Source organism: Palaemon carinicauda, chromosome 24, assembly GCF_036898095.1.
Source record: "Palaemon carinicauda isolate YSFRI2023 chromosome 24, ASM3689809v2, whole genome shotgun sequence".
Lineage (NCBI taxonomy): Eukaryota > Metazoa > Arthropoda > Malacostraca > Decapoda > Palaemonidae > Palaemon > Palaemon carinicauda.
In genome coordinates this window covers 55,505,756-55,527,534 of record NC_090748.1, presented here as the reverse complement: position 1 = coordinate 55,527,534, position 21,779 = coordinate 55,505,756, and the positions used below count along the sequence as shown (strand labels likewise).

The 21,779-nt window shown below is 40.6% G+C and overlaps 2 protein-coding genes across 2 annotated transcripts in view; one reads left to right on the top strand and one right to left on the bottom strand.

Moving 5' to 3' along the window:
- BckdhB (Branched chain keto acid dehydrogenase E1 subunit beta) overlaps positions 1 to 21,779 on the bottom strand; it is a 541,868-nt gene that overhangs the window by 120,366 nt on the left and 399,723 nt on the right. The gene's annotated exons all lie outside the window — the stretch shown is intronic.
- LOC137617967 (uncharacterized) lies at positions 6,683 to 9,571 on the top strand. The gene has a single exon (XM_068347896.1). It carries the CDS (start codon positions 6,929 to 6,931, stop codon positions 9,569 to 9,571), a length of 2,643 nt encoding a protein of 880 aa, XP_068203997.1. The 5' UTR covers positions 6,683 to 6,928.

The window sequence follows — 21,779 nt, the reverse complement described above, 5'->3', positions numbered from 1 at the left end:
GATATGGTTAACCCTCACTAAATTTCAAAGAATCATCCTTTCAGCATCGACGAAAGTAATAACCCCTATAAATAGCGTAGGTTTGTATTCCAGTTATGGAACAAATAAGATTAGAAAAGATCATTAAAATGTTGTTAAGAAAGCAAAGCAAAAGCAGAAGATAGGAGCATAAAAAAAAGATTAGAAGCATAGATAATTATTACAATGGCTTATTTCCAAAATTAATAAAGTATGCATTAAAGTTACAGAGACAAGGTGATAAGGGCAAAAACCAGATGATCCGGTAAAGGCCTATGGTCTTAGCTCTTGGCCTTCATTAATCTACAGAATATTAATTTGGTTGTCATCCTTATGAAAAAAAAATATGGCAATAGATAAAAATAAAATTAAGAAAATAATGGATCCAAAATGTTATATTTGAAATGCATAAAATATACCATATTACATCCTTTACATATTACAAACTTTATTACTTTAAAAAGGGGAATGAATTCAGTGGAGCTAAAAAAAGCCGTTGAAATTATTAATGAGGTAGTTAGCAATAGTTGGTGAGCATGGGTGAGTAGCCCGGCCAATCTCCTGTCAAAGACTACTTTTGACTCGGCTCAGGATTGAGAGTTGTTGTTGAAGTGAGAAGTCTAACTTTAGACTCTGATTCATATAACAAAGAAAAATTAGAATTAATCTTTGTTTTTTGTTTCTACTTGTATATAAATTTTTCGTCCTTTAAAATTGGGAGACTCGCTTATAAGTGGGTAGAAAGTCTTCAGAGAACCAAGCTGGTTGGCTCCATTTCTTCCACAGAATATGCCAGTGTCCCTGGTCCCTGTTAGCCCATCATAAGGATGAGTAAGCAGATAGGACCTGGCCAATACTTTGTTATATACTTGGTACTCAATAAATGAAGGCCTTTTTCTTCCTCGAAACAGAGATGCAGTCTGGAAAGAAATATTGTACCTGGTGAATTCAAACATGTTACCATAGACTAAAAGTTTTCTGGCCTTCATGGGAGCTGGGCTATTATTATTATTATTAATTGCTAAGCTACAACCCTAGTTGTAAAAGCAGGATGCTATAAGCCCAGGGGCCCAACAGGGAAAATAGCCCAGTGAGGAAAGCAAACAAGGAAAAATAAAATATTTTTTGGGCTCAGGCCATATTGTCCTGATAGAAGGTTCCTTTAAGTAGCTTCCTATTGTATATTTGACTACAGTGATATTCCCAGAGAATTTGACTTAAGGTCTCCAGAATTCTAACTCCTGGCGCGAATATCCTTAAAGTTTTCCTTTTAAGATATCGCATAATATCAGGGGACATATTCTTGCCACGCCACATGGCAATCTGCCCCCCGATTAGCATTTACGCTTTGAGGGGGAAATGTGGCAAAATAAAAGAGGAGCCGTTATAAAGTTCCCTTCCTCCGTTACTGTTTGAGTATCCAGATGGCGCTATAATCGCCGCCATCTTCATTCCTTTTTCTGTAGCGGTCTCGCTCAGTGGTTTTCCCAGTGCTCTCTCGTTATCAGGATTTATTATGCAATCTCCAGCCTCTTCTGCCTCTGGAAAGTTGAGTATTTGATTCTTATGCTGTATAAATTTAGCTCTGGCCGTAAAGTAAAAAATTAAATCGAATTAATCTTTTTTTTTTGGCAGAGCTATTGTCTAGACCGGAGGCGTCTTCGGCGCTGTCGTTCGTAACGCATGAGTTATTTAGTTAGCCAGAACGACTTTCCCGATATAATAGCTTAAATAAGTATATTTAGCTATTTAGTCTTCATTGCTAGGAATTAATTATATTATGCCGATAGTATTCACTTTAGTTTCGGCGAATTAGGTAGCCGATCTTGTCTACACTAGGCTTCCTAGCCTAGGCGTTATAGTTTACTCTCTTGCATGATATAAGAAGTGTTCCTGGTGTTATTAAATTCAAATGAAGATAATAGGCAATTTATACATGTAAGGTATATGGATTGCATATAAAATTTCCTCTTCTAAGATAATATACAAGAGAGCTTCGATGAGTTAGGCTAGTAGCCTAGGGGCTTTAGTATACTTTCATACAATCTCCCCGGTTACCCTCATATATAGGGTAATCCCTCCTTCCCTCTGAGTGTAGCCTATGGCTACAATTCTAGTTGATCTTGTCTCGCATTGTCATTCAGGCAAAACTAGGCTAGGGTTTTTCTGCCCCTTCACCTAGCTACTGATGATGAGCTTTGGGTTCGAGTCAGAACCTCAAAGTACTTGTCGTATGCCGGCAACTGGTTACCAGGGTGAATGTACTCCCCTGTCAGGCCTTGTTTGTTGGCATAGGAGGCTTTGCCTCCCTAGACTGCACTTTAAGGGGTCATGTGATCCCCCTTCTTCCTGTGGTTTAGTCGACTAGTCCTGTGCTCGCAGACCCTAGGCTGAAGAATAGATTATTCTGCGGCCTAGGATGGCACCGGCATTGGAACTCTGTTTCTCTATGATTAAGGGTGACGGCTAGATGATTGCCCGCCCCCATACTGTATTGGCAGACCCTAGGCTGGGGATTCATTTCTCCGTCCGCCTAGGATGGCGCCGATACTGAAACAGCTTCCTCAAGGTGTGGTAGGGCCGACACACTGCCGGCTCCTCTCACACCTTATACAGGACCCTTTCCCCTCCCCACTCTGTCCTTTAGTGATGGCTTAGCCATCACATCCCTGTGGCCGTTGTCCTACAATCATGCCGATTGCCAGCAGGTTGTAGAGCCGGCTTGGGCTTCTGCTTGTATGGCCTAGTCGTTTAGCTTCCTTATGGGAAACGGAGTTCCGGGATAGCTGTATCGGCAGGTCTAGCTGCCGGCAGAAGACCCATTTACTTTAGAGTGTTCTTCAGTCCTCCCTTGGGCTGGCATTCACATCCTATGACCGGCAGGGACTGGCTACGGAGGTGGTTGGGTGGAAGCTTGATTATCTTATATTCTCCCCTTCCATTAGAACACTCATTCCGGAGGAAGGAAGTGAGACAGTGCTCTTACATCTCCCTTCCCTCCTTGCTTTCTCTCTCACTATTAGCTAGTGCCGCCAGGTACTAACCTAACTGTCGGCTGCCGGCCACTAACCTGCCGGCAAGATGCTGGTTAGACTTGTGGACCGACAGCCATTGATTCACTGTCACATCTGACTTAGCTGGCAAGAGCCGGCCGAGTCTGGTATACCGGCCACTACCCTGTCACATTGAATGCTGTCTGGGATAGTGTGCCGACAGTCAGTGACCCGTCGTCAGTTCATCAATATTGTGTCAATTGTGCCTTAGGTACTAGCCTTGCCGGCTATGTGCCGGCGGAAACTACGGTATATGTATATACAGTAGCCAGTACATCTGTAGTATAGAGCATACTGTAGACTGAAAACTATGGTATAAAAGTATACAGTAGTTAAATTTTCCAACATACTCTGTGTGTCAAGGCGCAGTCTATTGTTGAGACCTTATAAGATTGGGAAAGGAATTCTCTTTCTTTATACTGATAGATGATCAGTTGTTAATGACCCTCATCATTAATCCTTTTGGAAGTTAGTGTTAGTTACACTCTTCTATCCTTATAGGCTAGACTCCTCCACCGGGCCTCCTGAGGATAACACTAAGGTTAATTTTGAGGGAGGTCACAGCAATTGGCTGGGCGGGAAACACACGTATGCGTCTTTCCTAATTCATTTCTGGCTTACCTATCCTAAGCTATATGCAATAAAATAAAATGGAAAACAATACTATAATATATATTAGTTTATCTAGTGAGATAGACTACTTTATACTCATTTTATTTTCCTCTCTTAACAGGAGGACCATGTGAAGTGCAACAGCGTCTTCTGCAACGACGTAGCAGGGACTTCTGCGGCCACCTGGAGTGCAGGACACACTCTCATTGTTCCATCACCAAGAGACCTCTCAGATACTGGGACCCCCAGGTATGTACTGTGTGCAAAGACTTGGTGTATGAGGCTTTTGAAAATCCCAAGACAGCGGAGTCAAGGGATGCAGCTCGGAACAAGCTGCGCTAATGGGTTCGTGGCTTCCAAAAGAATGTCACGGGGCCTTACCTCCCTAGTGAGCGTATGAGGGCCTGTCTATTCCCCAATGCATCTGCGGATGCTGTTATTCCTCAGCCTCACCCTGAGATCCCTTGCATCCAGATAGCCATGGATACGGATGTCTCGGATGCGATGAAGGACATCCATCTAGATGAGAGGATGTCAGAGGTGTCAGAGGACACCGAAAAGGACCTTCTGGCGGAAGGTCGAGATGAGGAGTCAACGTTGGCTCCAGAGACGGAAGAGGATGAAGTCGAAACAGTGTCTGTTTCGTCGGTTCTTGCCCCAGAACCAGTGCCCTCTACATCATACGCTCCTCAACCTGAGAAGTCAGACGACACCCTGTCTGCCATCAAAGCGATGATGGAGATGTATCAGAAGAAGAGCGAAGAAAGGGAAGCTGCGCTAAGAAAGGAGATTCATCGCCTTGCAGCGTCCCGTGGGTCTCATAGGAGACTGAATGTAAAGGATCTTCCCTCGTGCTCAGAGGTAAACCTGTGGAGGCATGCCAAGTACATGCCAATTACGAACGGTAAGATCTTTATTTCAGAGAAGCTGGGAGCTTTTCTTATCGAGGACATTGAGTTCTGGCCCAGCTTTGAGTCCTATCCAGACTGCTTCGTTCGTCTAAGGGCGGAACCTGTATCCAAGGAGGAGACAGAGCCTAAGGAGGTCATAGTGCTTGACCATGTGAAGGCTCAGGCTTTGCTAGCCAGCAGTTTGAGAGACAGGGGCTTCACCAATTCTAAGGTGCCGGCCGTGAGCAAGAAACATCCCTCTTTTCTTGCTCCAGCAACTATGGCCTTCCCCTTTGTGGAAAAAGGATTTAAGGCAGTGATTAAGGCAGTGGAAGCTGGGAAATCTTGCCCTACACTGGAGGAGTGTAGGCTCCTTTCCCTAGCCCTGCCAATGGATCACAAGGACTGGAAGGATATTCAGCTTACCTTCTCAGTCGGGAAGTTGGAGGCTGATATCGCTGGACATCAGTTTAGGGAAAACCTCCCCAAGTTATCTGAGTTTCTTCTGTGTAGGGAACAGGATACGAAGGAGAGGCTTGCTGCCTCTCTGTCCCTCCAGGTGACCCTAGAGGCAATGGCTAGTGAACAGAGGTCCCCAGATATGTTTGGGTGAGAGAGCCATGTCGTCCTGATGGACCCGCCCTCCTTTCTATGAAAGGCCTTTGCAGGATCCCTCCCAATAATACTGTATCCATAAGTACCGGCTTAACACTATAAGGAATAAAGATGGTGGTGATTATAGTGTCATCTGGGTACTCAAACAGTAACGGAGGAAGGGAACTTTATAACGGCTCCTTTTTTATTTTGCCACTTTTCCCCCTCATAGCGTAAATGCTATGCAGGGTACAGATTGCTATGTGGCGTGTCAAGAATACGTCCCCTGATATTATGCGATATCCTAAAAGGAAAACATTAAGGATATTCGCGCCAGGAGTTAAAATTCTGGAGACCTTAAGTCAAATTCTATGGGAATATCACTGTACTGTAATCAAATATACCCTAGGAAGCTACTTAAAGGAACCTTCCATCAGGACGACATGGCTATCTCACCCAAAAATAGATTTTTCGCTTCGCTCAAAATCCGTTTTAGGAACAGTAACATGAAAATAAATATTTCCTATATAAACTATAAATATATTAACAAAACAAGAGGAAGAGAAATAAGATAGAATAATGTGCCCAAGTGTACCCTCAAGCAAGAGAACTCTAACCCAAGGCAGTGGAAGACTATGGTACAGAGGCTATGGCTATACCCAAGACTAAAGAACAATGGTTTGATTTTGGAGTGTCTTTCTCCCAGAAGAGCTGTTTATCATAGCTAAGGTCTCTTCTACCCTTACCAAGAGGATAGTAGCCACTGAAATATTACAGTGCAATAGTTAACCCCTTGGGTAAAGAAGAATTGTTTGGTAATCTCAGTGTTGTCAGGTGTATGAGGTCAGAGGAGAATCTGTAAAGAATAGGCCAGACTATTTGATATATGTGTAGGCAAAGGGAAAGAACCGTAACCAGAGAGAAGGATCCAATGTAGTACTGTCTGGCCAGTCAAAGGACCCCATAACTCTCTAGCGTTAGTATCTCAACCGGCAGCTGGTGGCCTGGGCAGCCTACGTAGATTCTTGATATGCCACCAGAGGGACAAAAGAAAACAGGTTGAAGGATTTCTAGGTATACTCCTTTGAATAAAAGGTTTGGTGTTTTCACATTCCTTCATCACATCTTATTTCAGAGTTTAAAGTGGGAAGAATACCCAATTTTGTCAGCTCTAGTTTGAGTTGGTACCTCGACCCCCCTCCAATGGTATATGTTCTTTATTGCCTCGCAAGGCCAGAATGAGACTGTATTCTTTATTCTTTATAAGGAATAAAGATGGCGGCGATTAAAGTGCTATCTGGGTACTCAAACTGTTGACTTTAGAAAGGTGTCTTCTGCTTATTCACTTGAAAGGAGTTTCCTTATAGTGTGTCAGAAATAGCACCACCATTTTCTTTTATAACTCGTTCCAATGTTTTTTGTTAGTTTTCTTGGTTATATATTTAATTCTGTTTCTCTTACTTGAAGTGTATATTGAAGTACAATTAATTTAGTATTTGATATTTACAAGTCATCATATTTATGAGTGTGAATTTTATAACTATTTTTGCTTAATGTAAGTCTCATTATATTTACTTAAGAGTTTAGTTGTTCTAATAAAATCAGAGTTTTTAAGAAAAACATGGTGTTTCCTTCTAGCCCAAGGCTCTCCTTTTTCCATACCTTCCTGTACGATGTGGGCTTAAATAATCCACCACATTTTGGTGCCCAGACCAGGGAACACTCCCTCTAAGAAAATAAGTAAGTTGTGCAGTGAAGATAATGGAGAAGTTAAAGAAGACTAGGACTACATGTAGAGGGTGGGTGACAAGAGCTTCCAAGGCACTGAGTGACCTTCTGGAGTCTTCCACCACAACTATTAGTCAATTTGAGTATGCTATCAAGGAATACGACCAGAGACTAGCTAAGTTGGATGAAGTCCAAGAAGCAATAGAAATTGAGGTAGCTGAAGAAGAACTAGAACAACTTTTGGATGAAGCCCATGAGTTTAGAACAGTAAGTGTGCAGCCTAGGATACAAGCTGAAGACCAGGTAAGGAAGTTAGCAGCCCCTGGTTCTAAAGCTGGCAGTATAAGTGGACAGTCTTCATCTCGAGAGTCAGATATCACCAATGTCAAGTTACCCAAGCTGGAGCTACCGAAGTTTAGTGGTGAAGTGACCCAATGGCAGTCCTTCTGGGATCAATATAATTCCCACATCGATGCAACAGACCTTCCAGTGATCAGTAAGTTCACTTATTTGCTGTCTTTGCTGGAGGGAGATGCCAGGAATGTAGTGAAGGGACTAGCTCATACCAGTGCTAATTACCAGGTTGCCTGCAAACTACTCAAGGAACGCTACTACAAGCCAGAAAGGATTATTTTTGCTCATGTCCAGGCATTGTTAAATGGTGAGGTCAACATTAATGTCAGCGGACCCAAGGGTGTGGCACAGCTGTGGAAATTACGAGATGACATTCTAATACACATCCGCAGTTTGGAGGCGCTAGGCATCACAGGAAAACAATGTGAAGTGTTTCTTACACCTATCATCCTCTCCCGTTTGCCAAGTGAACTGCGGCTAGAGTGGGCCAGGGATGGCGATGGACATGAGAGTGATTTAGATTGGTTATTGACATTCTTAGACCAAGAAATTTCAAGATTAGAAAGGTCTGAAGCCTTTAAGGGAAAGAGCAGTATTGAAGTAAAGAAAATTGAAAATAAGAGTTCTAAAGACAAGGTGTATTCAGCCGCAGCCCTTCATGCTTCGTCCAAGCAAGAAAACACAATGTGCAGTTTCTGTGCCAAGAAGCACAAATCGGAAAACTGTTATGGTGTGCTAGAATTGAGTGGAAAGGAGCGAGGTGAAAAAATAAGAAGTTTAGGCCTATGTTTCAAGTGTTTGAAGAGTGGACACATATCAAGAGACTGTAAAGCTCGTACAAGGTGTACAAAGTGTAACGGTGCTCATTCTACCTTAATGTGTGGTGTTAGGCTGGAAATGAACCTTAAGAAGGAGGAAAGTGAAGCAAAGGAAGGTGCTATTGGCAGTGACAAGCCTGGCGATGTGGCACTTCTAACCGGGCAAGGTGGTAACTGTGCCATTTTACAAACTGCCAAAGTTCAGGTGAGTGGTAGTGATGGTACTGTTGTCACTACTCAGGTAATGTTTGATAATGGTGCAGACAGGTCTTATATTAGTAGCAAATTTGTGAAGAAGTGTAAACCACAATGGATCACTAGTGCACCTATGCCATACTCTAGTTTTGGTGGTCATAGTAGTGGAAAAAATGAACACAGAAATGTTTATGAGTTAAAATTGTGGGACTCTGACAAGAAGGTGGTACGTATTATTGCTGTGGAGATTCCCAGAATATGTCAACCCTTGGTTAGGCCTATTGTACCAGATTCAGTGCTTAACTCTTTTTCTCATGTTGTATTAGCTGATGATTACCACCATGATTCTCCCATTAAGATTGATATACTGAGTGGTCTAGATTTCTACTGGACACTAATTTCTCCTGTAGATGCCTTCCAAATTAACCATGTCGTAGCCATGAAGTCTCTCTTTGGTTATGTCTTGAGTGGCAGGCTGTATAAAACCAATGACTCTTGTACCTACTCTGTACCACAATTATTGTGTATCTCCTCTGTTTCAGATTCAGATTTGTGTAAGTTTTGGGATTTGGAAACTGTAGGGGTTAAGCCTAGGGAACTTGTTGAAAGTTATAGTGAAACCAAAGTTTTCAAAGAATTTGAGAGTACTGTGAAGTTTGTGAATGGTCGCTATGAGGTTGCACTGCCATGGAAGGATGATTCTGCTAAGGAAAGGCTTTTAAATAATGTTGTCATAGCCCATAAAAGGTTAGGTAGGCTAATGGTTAAGTTAGAACACGATAAGGAGCTTAAGAAAGAGTATCAAAAAGTGTTTGATAGTTATGAGTCTGATCACATAATAGAAGAGGTACCAAGGCAGATAATTTCAGGTGTGAATCCTGTGTACTATATGCCTCATCGTCCAGTAGTTAAGTTAAGTAGTTCAAGTACTAAGATAAGACCTGTGTTTGATGCCTCTGCCTCTTGTTACAATGGTGTATCATTGAATGACTGTTTGTCCTCAGGCCCATCACTCAACCCTGACTTGGTTGAGGTGCTCATTCGCTTTCGTCGTTGGCCCATTGCTGTTACAGCTGATATAAGAAAGGCCTTTTTGCAAATTAGTGTACAAGAGAAAGACAGAGATGTTCATAGATTTTTGTGGCCAAGAGACGATGGTACAATACGGCACATGAGATTCACACGTGTACCCTTTGGTAACACAGCGAGCCCATTTCTGTTAAATGCCACAATCAAACATCATTTGGATAAGTATCCCCCAACTAGTGTAGTGCAAGATTTGAAGACTAACATGTATACAGACAATTGATTGAGTGGTGCGATTTCTGCTGTAGAAGCAGCTGATAAATTTTGTGAAGCCCGTAGCATTTTAGCTGATGCTAGTATGGACCTTACAAAACTTGTATCAAATAGTTTGCTAATTACTTCTCAGTTATGTGACAAGGTACCCTTTATAAATTCTGATGAACCCAATACTGTATTAGGCCTGAAGTGGTGTAACTCACTGGACAGTTTCTCCTTTGATGGCATAACTTCAGATTCCTTTGTAGAAGTAGTCTCTACTAAGCGAAGTATCCTTAGTGTGATAGCTAAGATTTTTTACCCTTTAGGGTTAATTAGTCCAATGTTATGTATGGCAAGATACTTTTTCAGGAACTCTGGAAACTGGGTTTGACTTGGGATCAAGAAATGCCATCAGAGTTGAAGCTAAACTTTCAAAGATGGCTCCTTAGTAGTGAGCATTTTAAGAATTATCAGATAGATAGATGTTATTTTTCACCAAAGGCCTGGGGGAAGCTTAGTCATATGGAGCTACATGGGTTTGGTGATGCCTCTGAAAAGGGCTATGGGGCTTGTGTGTACCTGCGAGTGCCTGTGGAGAACGGCTCATACAAGGTGTCATTAGTGTCCTCTAAGTCAAGAGTTGCTCCCATAAAGACAATTACATTGCCGAGGTTAGAACTCATGGGATGTCTTTTGTGTTCACGATTAGTCAACTTTGTGAAGAATACCCTTAACCTAGATAACTGTGTTAGAGTTAGGTGTTGGACAGATTCTACCATTGCTCTGTCAAGGATTCAAAGAGATGCTAGTAAGAAGGACCTATTTGTAGCTAATCGGGTAAAGGAAATCAGAGAGTTAACACCTCCCAGTTGCTGGCAACATTGTGTAAGTAAGGACAATCCAGCTGACCTGATAACACGAGGTCTGTTGGCAGACAAGCTTGTGGATAGTAATCTGTGGCTCTATGGGCCTAGTATGTTAAAAGAATCCCAATACCAGGAAAGGGAAGGTAACCCAGTTAAGTATAAAGATGAAATAGGCATAGAAAGTGCTGCTGTCTGTCTTAATGTACAAGGCATGCCAGACAACCCTTTGATAGATTTAGATCGATACAGTAAATTAAGCAAGGTGTTAAGAGTTACAGCTTATGTCTTAAGATTTATCATAAATTGTAGAAATAGTAATAACAAAGTGGCAGGCCCTCTCATTACTGAAGAGATTGATTTTGCTAAGTTGAAGTTGATTTACTGCATCCAAAGAGAAATGCTTTCTGCAGAAATAAAGGTACTTTTGGGTAAAAAGGCTATCCCTCAATGGTCTAAATTAAGAAATCTTGACCCCTTTCTAGATGATAAAGGCTTAATAAGAATTAGGGAACGTCTTGAGTTTTCTAACTAAACAACCTGTCATAATTCCAAAGGGTCAATTTGCTAAACTGTTGATCAGATTTCAGCACAGGTTTTTAAAGCATGCAGGTGTGGATACCGTAATTTCATCCCTACGGAATAACTTTTGGATTATAGGAATGAGGAGATTAGCTAAGACAGTAATAAAGGAATGTTTAAGTTGCCGTTGGCATAATTCAAAACCTTGTAGTCAGCCTGTGGCTCCATTACCTAAAGAAAGAGTAAGGACTTCTTCACCATTTGATGTAACAGGCTTAGATTATGCAGGCCCCCTCTTTTGTGCTGATTGTCCTAGTAAGAAATTTTATGTATTGTTGTTCACTTGTGGTGTTGTAAGAGCCGTACACCTAGAGCTTACAAAATCTTTATCCTTGCCTGACTGCTTATTGGCTCTAAGAAGATTTGTTGCCAGGAGAAGTTTACCTAGTGTTATATATTCAGATAATGCAAAGACTTTTGTAGCTGCTAGGTATGAAGTACAAAGGCTGTATGGCCACTTGGCTCCCAAATGGAACTTTATTGCCCCTCATGCTCCCTGGTGGGGGGGCTGGTGGGAGAGACTCATTAGGTCAGTTAAGCTTGCCTTGAGAAAGACACTGAATCTGAACTATGTAAGTAAGAGTGAATTAGAAACTATACTAGTAGAAATAGAGTCCTGTATTAATTCCAGACCACTGACCTATGTAAGTGATGAACTTGACTCCATTCATTATCTCACTCCATCACATTTTATCCTAGGAAGAGCCCCACACTATAAATCCTTAATAAATTTTGAGCCATGTAAGGTGATTTCCAGGGACTTGAATGAAAGAGAAATTTTAAGAAACAAGAACCTAGAACATTTTTGGAAAATTTGGAGTAACAATTATATAACCAATTTGCCTCAAGTTGTTAAAGGATTCAATAAAAAATGTGATTTGTCTAAGGGTGACCTTGTGTTGATAAAGGAGGATAACCTCCCTAGATTGAAGTGGCCTCTTGGGGTTATTGTAGATGTTTTTAAAGGTAGAGATAGACTTGTAAGAAGTGTAAGGCTCAAAACTAAAAAGGGAGAAATGACTAGACCCATTCAAAGATTGTATAATCTTGAAGTAGGTAGATCTGAAGATTTGATTACTATTGATGCATCCTGTGAGGATTTTGATAGAGATGTATGTGATAATCCTCAAATGCCTATCCATACTGTTAGTGATGAGGATGTACTTCCAAAGTCTAAGTCTGGTAGAGTAATTAAGCCTCCTACTAAGTTAGATTTATAATAGTCACTGTAAGTCATGCAGTTGTGCATGTCAAGCAAAGCTTAATGTGTTTATTTTGTAAAACTACATTACTAATTTTTGTTTATTTTTCTGCCATGTATAATTTAGATAAGGTCTAAGTTGTGCTCTTTAATAGGTGGCTTCGTCCCCTATTGCCGGGAGGATGTTGACTTTAGAAAGGTGTCTTCTGCTTATTCACTTGAAAGGAGTTTCCTTATAGTGTGTCAGAAATAGCACCACCATTTTCTTTTATAACTCATGTTCCAATGTTTTTTGTTAGTTTTCTTGGTTATATATTTAATTCTGTTTCTCTTACTTGAAGTGTATATTGAAGTACAATTAATTTAGTATTTGATATTTACAAGTCATCATATTTATGAGTGTGCATTTTATAACTATTTTTGCTTAATGTAAGTCTCATTATATTTACTTAAGAGTTTAGTTGTTCTAATAAAATCAGAGTTTTTAAGAAAAACATGGTGTTTCCTTCTAGCCCAAGGCTCTCCTTTTTCCATACCTTCCTGTACGATGTGGGCTTAAATAATCCCCCACACAAACAGTAACGGAGGGAGGGGACTTTATAACGGCTCCTCTTTTATTTTGCCACTTTTCCCCCTCGAAGCGTAAACACTATGCGGGATACAGATTGCTATGTGGCATGTCAAGAATATGTCCCCTGATATTATGCAATATCCTAAAAGGAAAACTTTAAGGATATTCGCGCCAGGAGTTAAAATTCTGGAGACCTTAAGTCAAATTCTCTGGGAATATCACTGTAATCAAATATACCCTAGGAAGCTACTTAAAGAAACCTTCCATCAGGACGACATGGCTATCTCACCCAAAAATAGATTTTTCCCTTCGCTCAAAATCCGTTTTTAGGAACAGTAACATGAAAATAAATATTTCCTATATAAACTATAAATACATTAACAAAACAAGAGGAAGAGAAATAAGATAGAATAATGTGCCCGAGTGTACCCTCAAGCAAGAGAACTCTAACCCAAGGCAGTGGAAGACTATGGTACAGAGGCTATGGCTATACCCAAGACTAAAGAACAATGGTTTGATTTTGGAGTGTCCTTCTACCAGAAGAGCTGTTTATCATAGCTAAAGTCTCTTCTACCCTTACCAAGAGGAAAGTAGCCACTGAAATATTACAGTGCAATAGTTAACCCCTTGGGTAAAGAAGAATTGTTTGGTAATCTCAGTGTTGTCAGGTGTATGAGGTCAGAGGAGAATCTGTAAAGAATAGGCCAGACTATTTGGTATATGTGTAGGCAAAGGGAAAGAACCATAACCAGAGAGAAGGATTCAATAAAGTACTGTCTGGCCAGTCAAAGGACCCCATAACTCTCTAGCGTTAGTATCTCAACCGGCAACTGGTGGCCTGGGCAGCCTACGTAGATTCTTGATATGCCACCAGAGGGACAAAAGAAAAGAGGTTGAAGGATTTCTAGGTATACTCCTTTGAATAAAAAGTTTGGTGTTTTCACATTCCTTCATCACATCTTATTTCAGAGTTTAAAGTGGGAAGAATACCCAATTTTGTCAGCTCTAGTTTGAGTTGGTACCTCGACCCCTCCAATGGTATATGTTCTTTATTGCCTCGCAAGGCCAGAATGAGACTGTATTCTTTAACACCTCTTCTTGGTTCTGCCAGTACTTAAGGAACAGTCAATTACACTCAAGCCTGAAATGTCAAGTCCTTTTCAAATAGCACCACAGAACCCTTACAGACACAGAAGTCTCTACTCTTGATTGCCATCCAACCTTTCATGAAGCAAGGGGATGGAGAATGTGTCCAACCAGGGTCATGTGCCAACGGATTCTCAATTTTGGTCATGAATTTGTGCAACTTGCTAACTCTCTCTGTCAATGCTATGGCTGGCAAAGAAATGTTCTTGAGAGTCAGATGCCTGTACAATCACCTCAAAAGCTCATACTAATCATGCATAAGAATCTTGAGAATGCCCAGTGTGGGCAAGACTACTTCAAGCTCTTGAGGAGCTTATATGTGAAGATCAGTGAATAAGTAAGCAATCTGCATAAAAAGACATTAACTGATTGGGATACCGCATAGCTTGTGGGCATCCAGGAGCAATCAGGTTCATCTGGAACCTGGCATGATTAACACACTGTTGATTAATTGGTGAGTCAGGCTGATAGGATGAATTGCGTAGGCGTTCAGATTATTTCCTGGAATCTCTCCGGCTGAAAGTTTATGGGTGATTCGCCTTAAAGATGTGCATCTACTTTGTTGACTTGAAAAGAATTAGAGAAACCATGTTTACTTGCTTGTTGGTGCAAGCAACTGCAGTGGTATTGTTGCTTAGAAATGCTACCGAGTGTTTCCTCAAACGTTCCTGGAGAGCTTGTTGTATATCCAAAATGTGGATGCAGATGCATTTCTTCTGCTGACCTTACACCACCTATCCAATGCATCTGAGAACAGTTACATGTCTGAGAAGGTCTCTCCTCGTAAAGTTTTCTTCGTACAGCTGCCAGGTAAAATCAGCCAGTACCTCCTGTTCCACTGGAAGAGGATTTAGTAGGGATCCCTGGAGGCTGATCAATGATCCTACAACAACACCAAGGGGATCTCTAGTGGAGATTCCCATAACCCCTGAAAAATAAGTTCTCCGACAAGGAAATGTGACCAAAAAGACTGCCAACATCGAACTGAAGTTCTGCTGGACAGAACTATTGCGCTATCTCTCTGAGCTTGCTGATGCAATTGCCCAACGGAATAACGAACTGTTGTAGAGTGTATCAGTATGCCCAAGTACTTCAACCTCTGCTTGGGTGTGATATCAATCATCATTATCATCTTTTTCTACGCCTATTGACGCAAAGGGCCTATGTTGGATTTTGCCAGTCGTCTCTATCTTGAGCTTTTAAATCAATACTTCTCCATTCATTATCTCCTACTTCACGTTTCATAGTCCTCAGCCATGTACGCCTGGGTATTCCAATTCGCGTAGTGTCCTGTGGAGCCCAATTCAAAGTTTGGGGAACTAATCTCTCTTGGGGAGTGCAAAAATCATACCCAAACCATCTCTCTCCACCCCTCACCATGATCTCATCTACATAAGGAACTCATGTAATCTCTCTTAGTTTCATTTCTAATCCTGTTCTGCCATTCAACTCTCAATAATCTTCTGAGGGCTTTGTTCTCATATCTACAATATCTGTTGGATACTGTTTTATTGTCATACCACGACTCGTGTTCATATAGTAACACCGATCTCACTAAACTGTTTTATAGTGTGGTTTTTATATGTAATTTCAGGTGATTTGATTTCTAAATTTTACTCAACCTAGCTATTGTCTCATTTGCTTTTTTCAATCTTTTATTAAACTCAAATTCTAAAGATCCTGTATTAGGGATCGTAGTTTTTAAATATTTAAATGATGCATTAATCCTTTCTCCTTACAATGATATCTTATTCTCCATTGCATATTCCATTCTCATCATCTCTGTCTTTCTTCTATTTATCTTGAGCCCAACCTCATGATATTTCATGCATTCTGGTAAGCAGGTTTTGCAAGTCATCTGGTGTTCTTCTTATAAGGACAGCCTCAGCAGCATACTCTAGGTTAGCTAATTTCCTGTTACCAATCTAGTCCAATCCTTCATCACCATCCCTATGCATTACAAAATCCATGAGAAGGATAAACAACATAGGTGACAACACATTCCCTTGGAGTGCTCCACTGTTCACTAGAAATTCATTTGATAAGACTCCACTAACATTAACTTTGTACTTCCTACGCTCATGAACAGATTTCATCACATTTATATATTTAAGAGGAACTCCATAATAACATAGGTCTCTCCACACAATTGGCCAGTGCACACTATCAAAGGCTTTTTCATAGTCCACAAATGCCAACAAAAGTGGATTTCTCTATTATACACATTGCTGTACCTCGCGTCTTAAAATGAAAATTTGGTCAGTACAATTTCTACCTTTTCCAAATCCTGTTTGTTCATCTCTCATCAATCTTTCTCCGTAGACTCTTTAGAATGAGCATACAGTATTAACCCTTTTACCCCCAATGCTATTTGGAACTTTCCAACCCTTAACCCCCAGGTGTTTTTTTTTTTTCTAAAGCACATTTTGCAATTTATCTTTTTTAAATTGCTCTAGCAGCCTTAATTTTTGTCATAGAGAGGTCAGGTTGGTCTCATTATTTTGGAAAATGCCTAAAGTTTCTCATAAAGTTATCAAAAATATGCAAAAAAATGTAAAAAACAGTTTTTTACAAGGACGTACCGGTACATCCATGGGGGTAAAGGGATGTGTTTTGAGAAACGTACCAGTACGTCCCTTGGGGGTAAAATGGTTAAATTTATATATCTTTATGACAACTGACGTAACGGTGATGCCTCTGTAATTATTGCAATCGTATAATCTCCCATTTTTGCTATTTCCACCAACACTCCTAGCTCCAATCCATCAGGTTTTGCCTCTTCGTGCCACATTCTACAAAATAATCTTGTAAGTATTCTGGGAGTCGCATCATCTCGGCAGTTATTCTATTGTATCCATGGGCTTTCCATCTCTTTAGTTTTTTAATGATAGCTTTGACTTCAAACACACTAAATTCATTCATGGGCACATCAAGGTCTTCCTTAACTTCAGGTATATCAATCAAATTATACCCTTCATATGTCCTATTCAGTACCCCCACTAAAGAGTTCATCCAATGTTGTCTTTCTTCATCTTCTGTTGTAATAAGAGATCCATCTCTCTTTTTGACAGGTACATGCTGCTTCTTGTTTGCTCTAGTAGAAATTTCAATAATAATTCTATGAGCAATTCTTACACAAAAAAACTCCCCGAATTCATAGCTTTGTCAGCCTCATCTGCTTTCCTGTCTAAATAGTCTCTCCCCTCATTCCAAGCTTTTATTTTGGCTTTATTATCAATACTTGAATACTTGGCATGCTCTACCTTGTAATTTTCATTACTTCCTCAAAAACTTTCAAAAATCAATTTCTGTCTTTGTCTCCTTTTTATAGCATCCCAAGTATCATTTGATATCCTTAGTTTTCTCCTTATAACTGCATTTCCAAAAAATTCACTACCAACTAACTGATACATGTTCTTAATATCACACTTTTCTTCATTAATTGTCTGCTCTTCATCTCTTAAAATCTCTATGACTGCAAATTAATTCCTGCATACAATTGCAAAGGTTTCTCTGTTCTCATCTTCTAGAGGCTTAGTTATATCAAACCTAGGTATTCTATCTACATATCTGTTGGGTGCTTTCAATTCTAATTTCAGCGTGGCAATGCAGAGCTGGTGTTCACTACCAATTTCTGCCCTCTATAGCTTCTCACGTTTCTTGGAGTCATCCTTTTCTCTTTATTAATGGCTGTGATCTACTGATTTTTGTAATTGCTACATGGTGAAGTTCATGTATATTTGTGGATTTTCTTGTGTTGGAAAAGAGTACTTCCAATAACAAGATTGTTTGTTGAACAAAAACTTGTAAAATGTGCCCCATTTTCTGTTACAACTTCTCCAAGACCCTCAATACCAATCACATTCTCAATAACTTTATTATTCCTCCCATCTTTATCATTGAAATCACCAATCCCAATTTTCATATCTCTCTCATCTATTACACTCTGCAGCTCTTCATAGTATTCATCTTTTCTTTCTTCAGGGGAATCATTTGTTAGTTCATAGCAAACTATAATACTTGTATTGCACTGCTTTGATTTAAACTTTGCAAGTAACAATCTACTATTTACAGATCTCCATTCTGTTAATACTTTTTCTGTACTTGGTGTCATCATCATTTTTATCAACTCCATATGTTTTTCCTCAGTAGATATATATATTGCCTTGGTCTTAGATTTCATCACCAATCCCCTCACACTGTTTCAGTTAGGGCTAAAATATCCAACTATATTCATAAATTCATTCTCCCCTTGCAGTAACTTCCCTATCTGATTCTTGGTTCTAACATTCCAATTACTAATTTTCAAATTTTCCTTAGTATTTATAAACTGGGAGATTTTTAGTTCCCTGCTATGCCCGGGATTGGGGAAATTTGTCATTTTTGCTTTTCATAGACTAAATCCATAGAGGATTCATTGGCTAAATTCATCAAAAGATAGCCAGTTCCTTGTGATGTGCAATGCCTATCTAACTAAGGAAAGTAACACCTGCCGGTTCATACTGATTTCCGTAAGATCATCCGCCAGTAATCAAGAGTAAAAGACAAAGAGACATCTTGTCTATTGCCTTAAACCCAATCCGTCACCCTGCTGCCAGTGACTTCATCGAGATTTAGGGGGCATTTCCTTCACACCTAAAGTTTTCCGTACTCCACCAAGTTTCTCTTCCGCTTATATAACCATTGGCAAACATGGATTGCGAAGATATAACGCCTAGCACGGTATAATATAATGCCTAGCACGGTATGATATAACGCCTAGGATGGTAAGATATACCGCCTAGCATGGTAAGATTTACCGACTAGCACTATATTCAAATTCTTCCAATTTATCTCAATCCTTAGACTGCGACAAAAGGCAAGAAGGTGATCTCAAACATTTGAATGAACACTAGGAAGATAGTACACAGTACAAAAATCTAGCTCTTGAACTGGTCCACGTGCTCCGTTAACGTAGAAGTGGAGGTATATCTGAAAGAACATATGAATGCCTACTTGAATTGAAAATATGTATTCTTCCGATCCACTGGAAGCATGACGTCTCCTCTGATGCAACTCATTACACTTCATACTGTTTCTATCCTGAACCTAATTGTCGTATATACTGGTTCACGAAAGAGGTCAATGACTGGTCTTAAGCTCCTAAGTGACTTCTCCCCCAAGGAAGTCAATTGTAGAAGCCCAGAGATCCGTCTCTAATGATTTCAAGTGCTATCTTCTCCAAGATCCCTTTCCCCTCTACAACACAAGGGCTTTCAGTGACATTGAAGGTGAGATACAAACAGTATCAGTCTGCAACAAAGAGGGGGCTGGCAGTCCAGATAAGGTAATCCATATCAATCCTAACGGCTCCATTCTTCTGCCAGGTTACCCAATAGTATGCCAGGCATCTCATACTCACAGCAGGGTGGAATTCCAGCAAATATCCCCCTCTACCTTTTCTCTTCCTCCCTTAAGTAGGTAACAGGATGGCCAGGGAACCAGCAACTCGTTGAAATACTACCGCTAGAGTTATTGGGTCCTATGACTCGCCAGATAGTACAACATTGGATCCCTCTCCCTGGTTATGGCTCATTTTGTCTTTGCCTACTCATACACCGAACAGTCTAGCTTATTCTTTATCACATTCTCCTCTGTCCTCATGCACCTGTCAACACTGAGATTACCAAACAATTCTCAAGGGGTTAACTACTGCAATGTAATTGTTCCATGGCTACTTTCCTCTTGGTAAGGGCAGAAGAGACTCTTTAGCTATGGTAAGCAGCTCTTCTAGTAGAAGGACACTCCAAAATCAAACCATTGTTCTCTGGTCTCGGGTAGTGCCATAGCCTCTGTACCATGGCCTTTCACTGTCTTGGATTAGAGTTCGCTTGCTTATGGGTACACTCGGGCATGCCGTTTTTATTTATTTCTCTTCCTCGTTTTTTTAAAGTTTGTATAGTTTCTTCGTGAAGGATCTAATTTAATGTTATTACTGTTCTTGAAATATTTCATTTTGATTGTTTTGCTTATTCTTCCCTTGTAACTTATTTATTTCCTTAGTTTCCTTTCCTCATTGGGCTAATTTTCCTTGTTTGGAGCCCTTGGGCTTATAGCATCTTGCTTTTCGAACTAGGTTTATAGCCCAGCTTGTAATAATAGTAATAACACTGAACTGGTCAGGTTGAGGGTCTCAGAAGGGCTGTGCATGAACAGCTTGAAGAGGTGCTGATACAGAAGACTGGCACATAGAACATTTGCGACATCAAAAGTACAGGGGTATAGGATCTTGTTAGATCTAATAGAAGTGAGAGACTTCTCAGAGCCACATATCTGATTGTTAACTCGATCAATTGCCAACTAACAAGATCCAATCATAGTCCTAGAGAAGAATTCGATCTTTGAGGGGCACCAAAGCTCCACTTAAAATACAGAGATACTATCTTAATTAGTGCCATGGTCACCACACCTGGTTCATTACACACATAAATGAGTGCTAAAACCTCCTTAAAGGCACACTCTACCTCTGGGTTTTCTGCTTCTGTTGGGTACTGGGCCAGGTTCAGGTACCTTCAGGGCAAAAGAACCCTCAGCGCCCTTATCCATCGCAAGGGATGAACACTTGGTAGGCTACTTATATTTACTTCTCCCAACAACTATGAGTGCTCTGCCGGTATAATAGAACCAGCAACAAAAATTGAAGCTGATGTAGGACCAAGCTGATTGTGAGCTATTGGAGAGTGATCTGTGGCCGTTGTGTTACCTCAGCCACCAGCCTGTGGATGCTGGTTGTGCACAAGCATGTAAATGTGTTCTTGAGAGGTGCAACTTGTGCACTGAATGGTTCTTACAGAAAGCCATAGTGGCAGCAATTCCTTCAAGATAATAGGCTCTGGGAGTCGTTTGCATGGATGGATTTTTCTGATTCTTCTTTGCTTCATGATGGTTTTCCAAAGCCAGAAGCAGATGGTGTTCTTGATTAATTTCTTCTTCATATTCCTTGTAACTCATGAAGAACTTCTGTACCATAGGACACTGATGTCTATGCTTCAAGTAAAGATGAACTGCCAGTACAGGTAAAAGGTAAAAGATCATAAATATTATGTTACCTTCCCTGATTAACGAAATGAAGGAGTCAGCCCGTCAGTCATTAATTGATGGAGTCTGTGTTTTTGTGTCAAAGTCAGGTATGTATGAGAATGGCAGTTGCCTCCACCTCTTGGAGTGTAAAACCAAATATGAGTCTGCGAAGTCTGCTTACTCTCTTAGAAGATGCAAAGGCTTGCAAAAAGACAGTCTTAGGGGTAAGATCTCTGTATGAGGCCTTCCTTAATGGTTCGTGAGGTGCCAACTTGAGAGACCGTAGAACCTTGATCACACTCCAAGTTGGGGGTTTGATTTCGCGAGGCACGAAAGCCTGTTCGAAGCTCCTTGTCAAAGCATAATTCCCACAAAGTGAGATCAATACCCTTCAGTTGAAACATCTGGCTTAAGGCTGAGCAATAGCCTTTCACAGTCGTGACTGAGAGAAGTTTCTCGAAACACCTGGCTTAAGGCTGAGCAATAGCCTTTCACAGTCGGGACTGAGAGAAGTTTCTCCTCTTGGATGAAAACTATAAAAAAGACCTCAAATCAAGGGAATAGTGGCCTCAAGAAAAGCAATGTCCCGTTTACACCGTTGATCACAGAAGGACCATTTTTTCCTGGTGTTGTGGAGTATTTACAGAAGTATTCAGAGTTGTTTTGCAGTCAGTCTAAAAAATCCTTTACCTCGAAGGAGATGCTCAATAACCTCCATCTGTTTAGAGACAAGCAAGTCACTGCCGTGAGGTACGTCTTTACGTGTGACTGGCGCAGATATGTAGGCCAATTTGGCAGCTCTCTTGGAACT

Excerpts from the sequence above, each read along its gene's own strand:
- LOC137617967 (XM_068347896.1), top strand. The coding sequence starts at position 6,929 with ATGGAGAAGTTAAAGAAGACTAGGACTACATGTAGAGGGTGGGTGACA.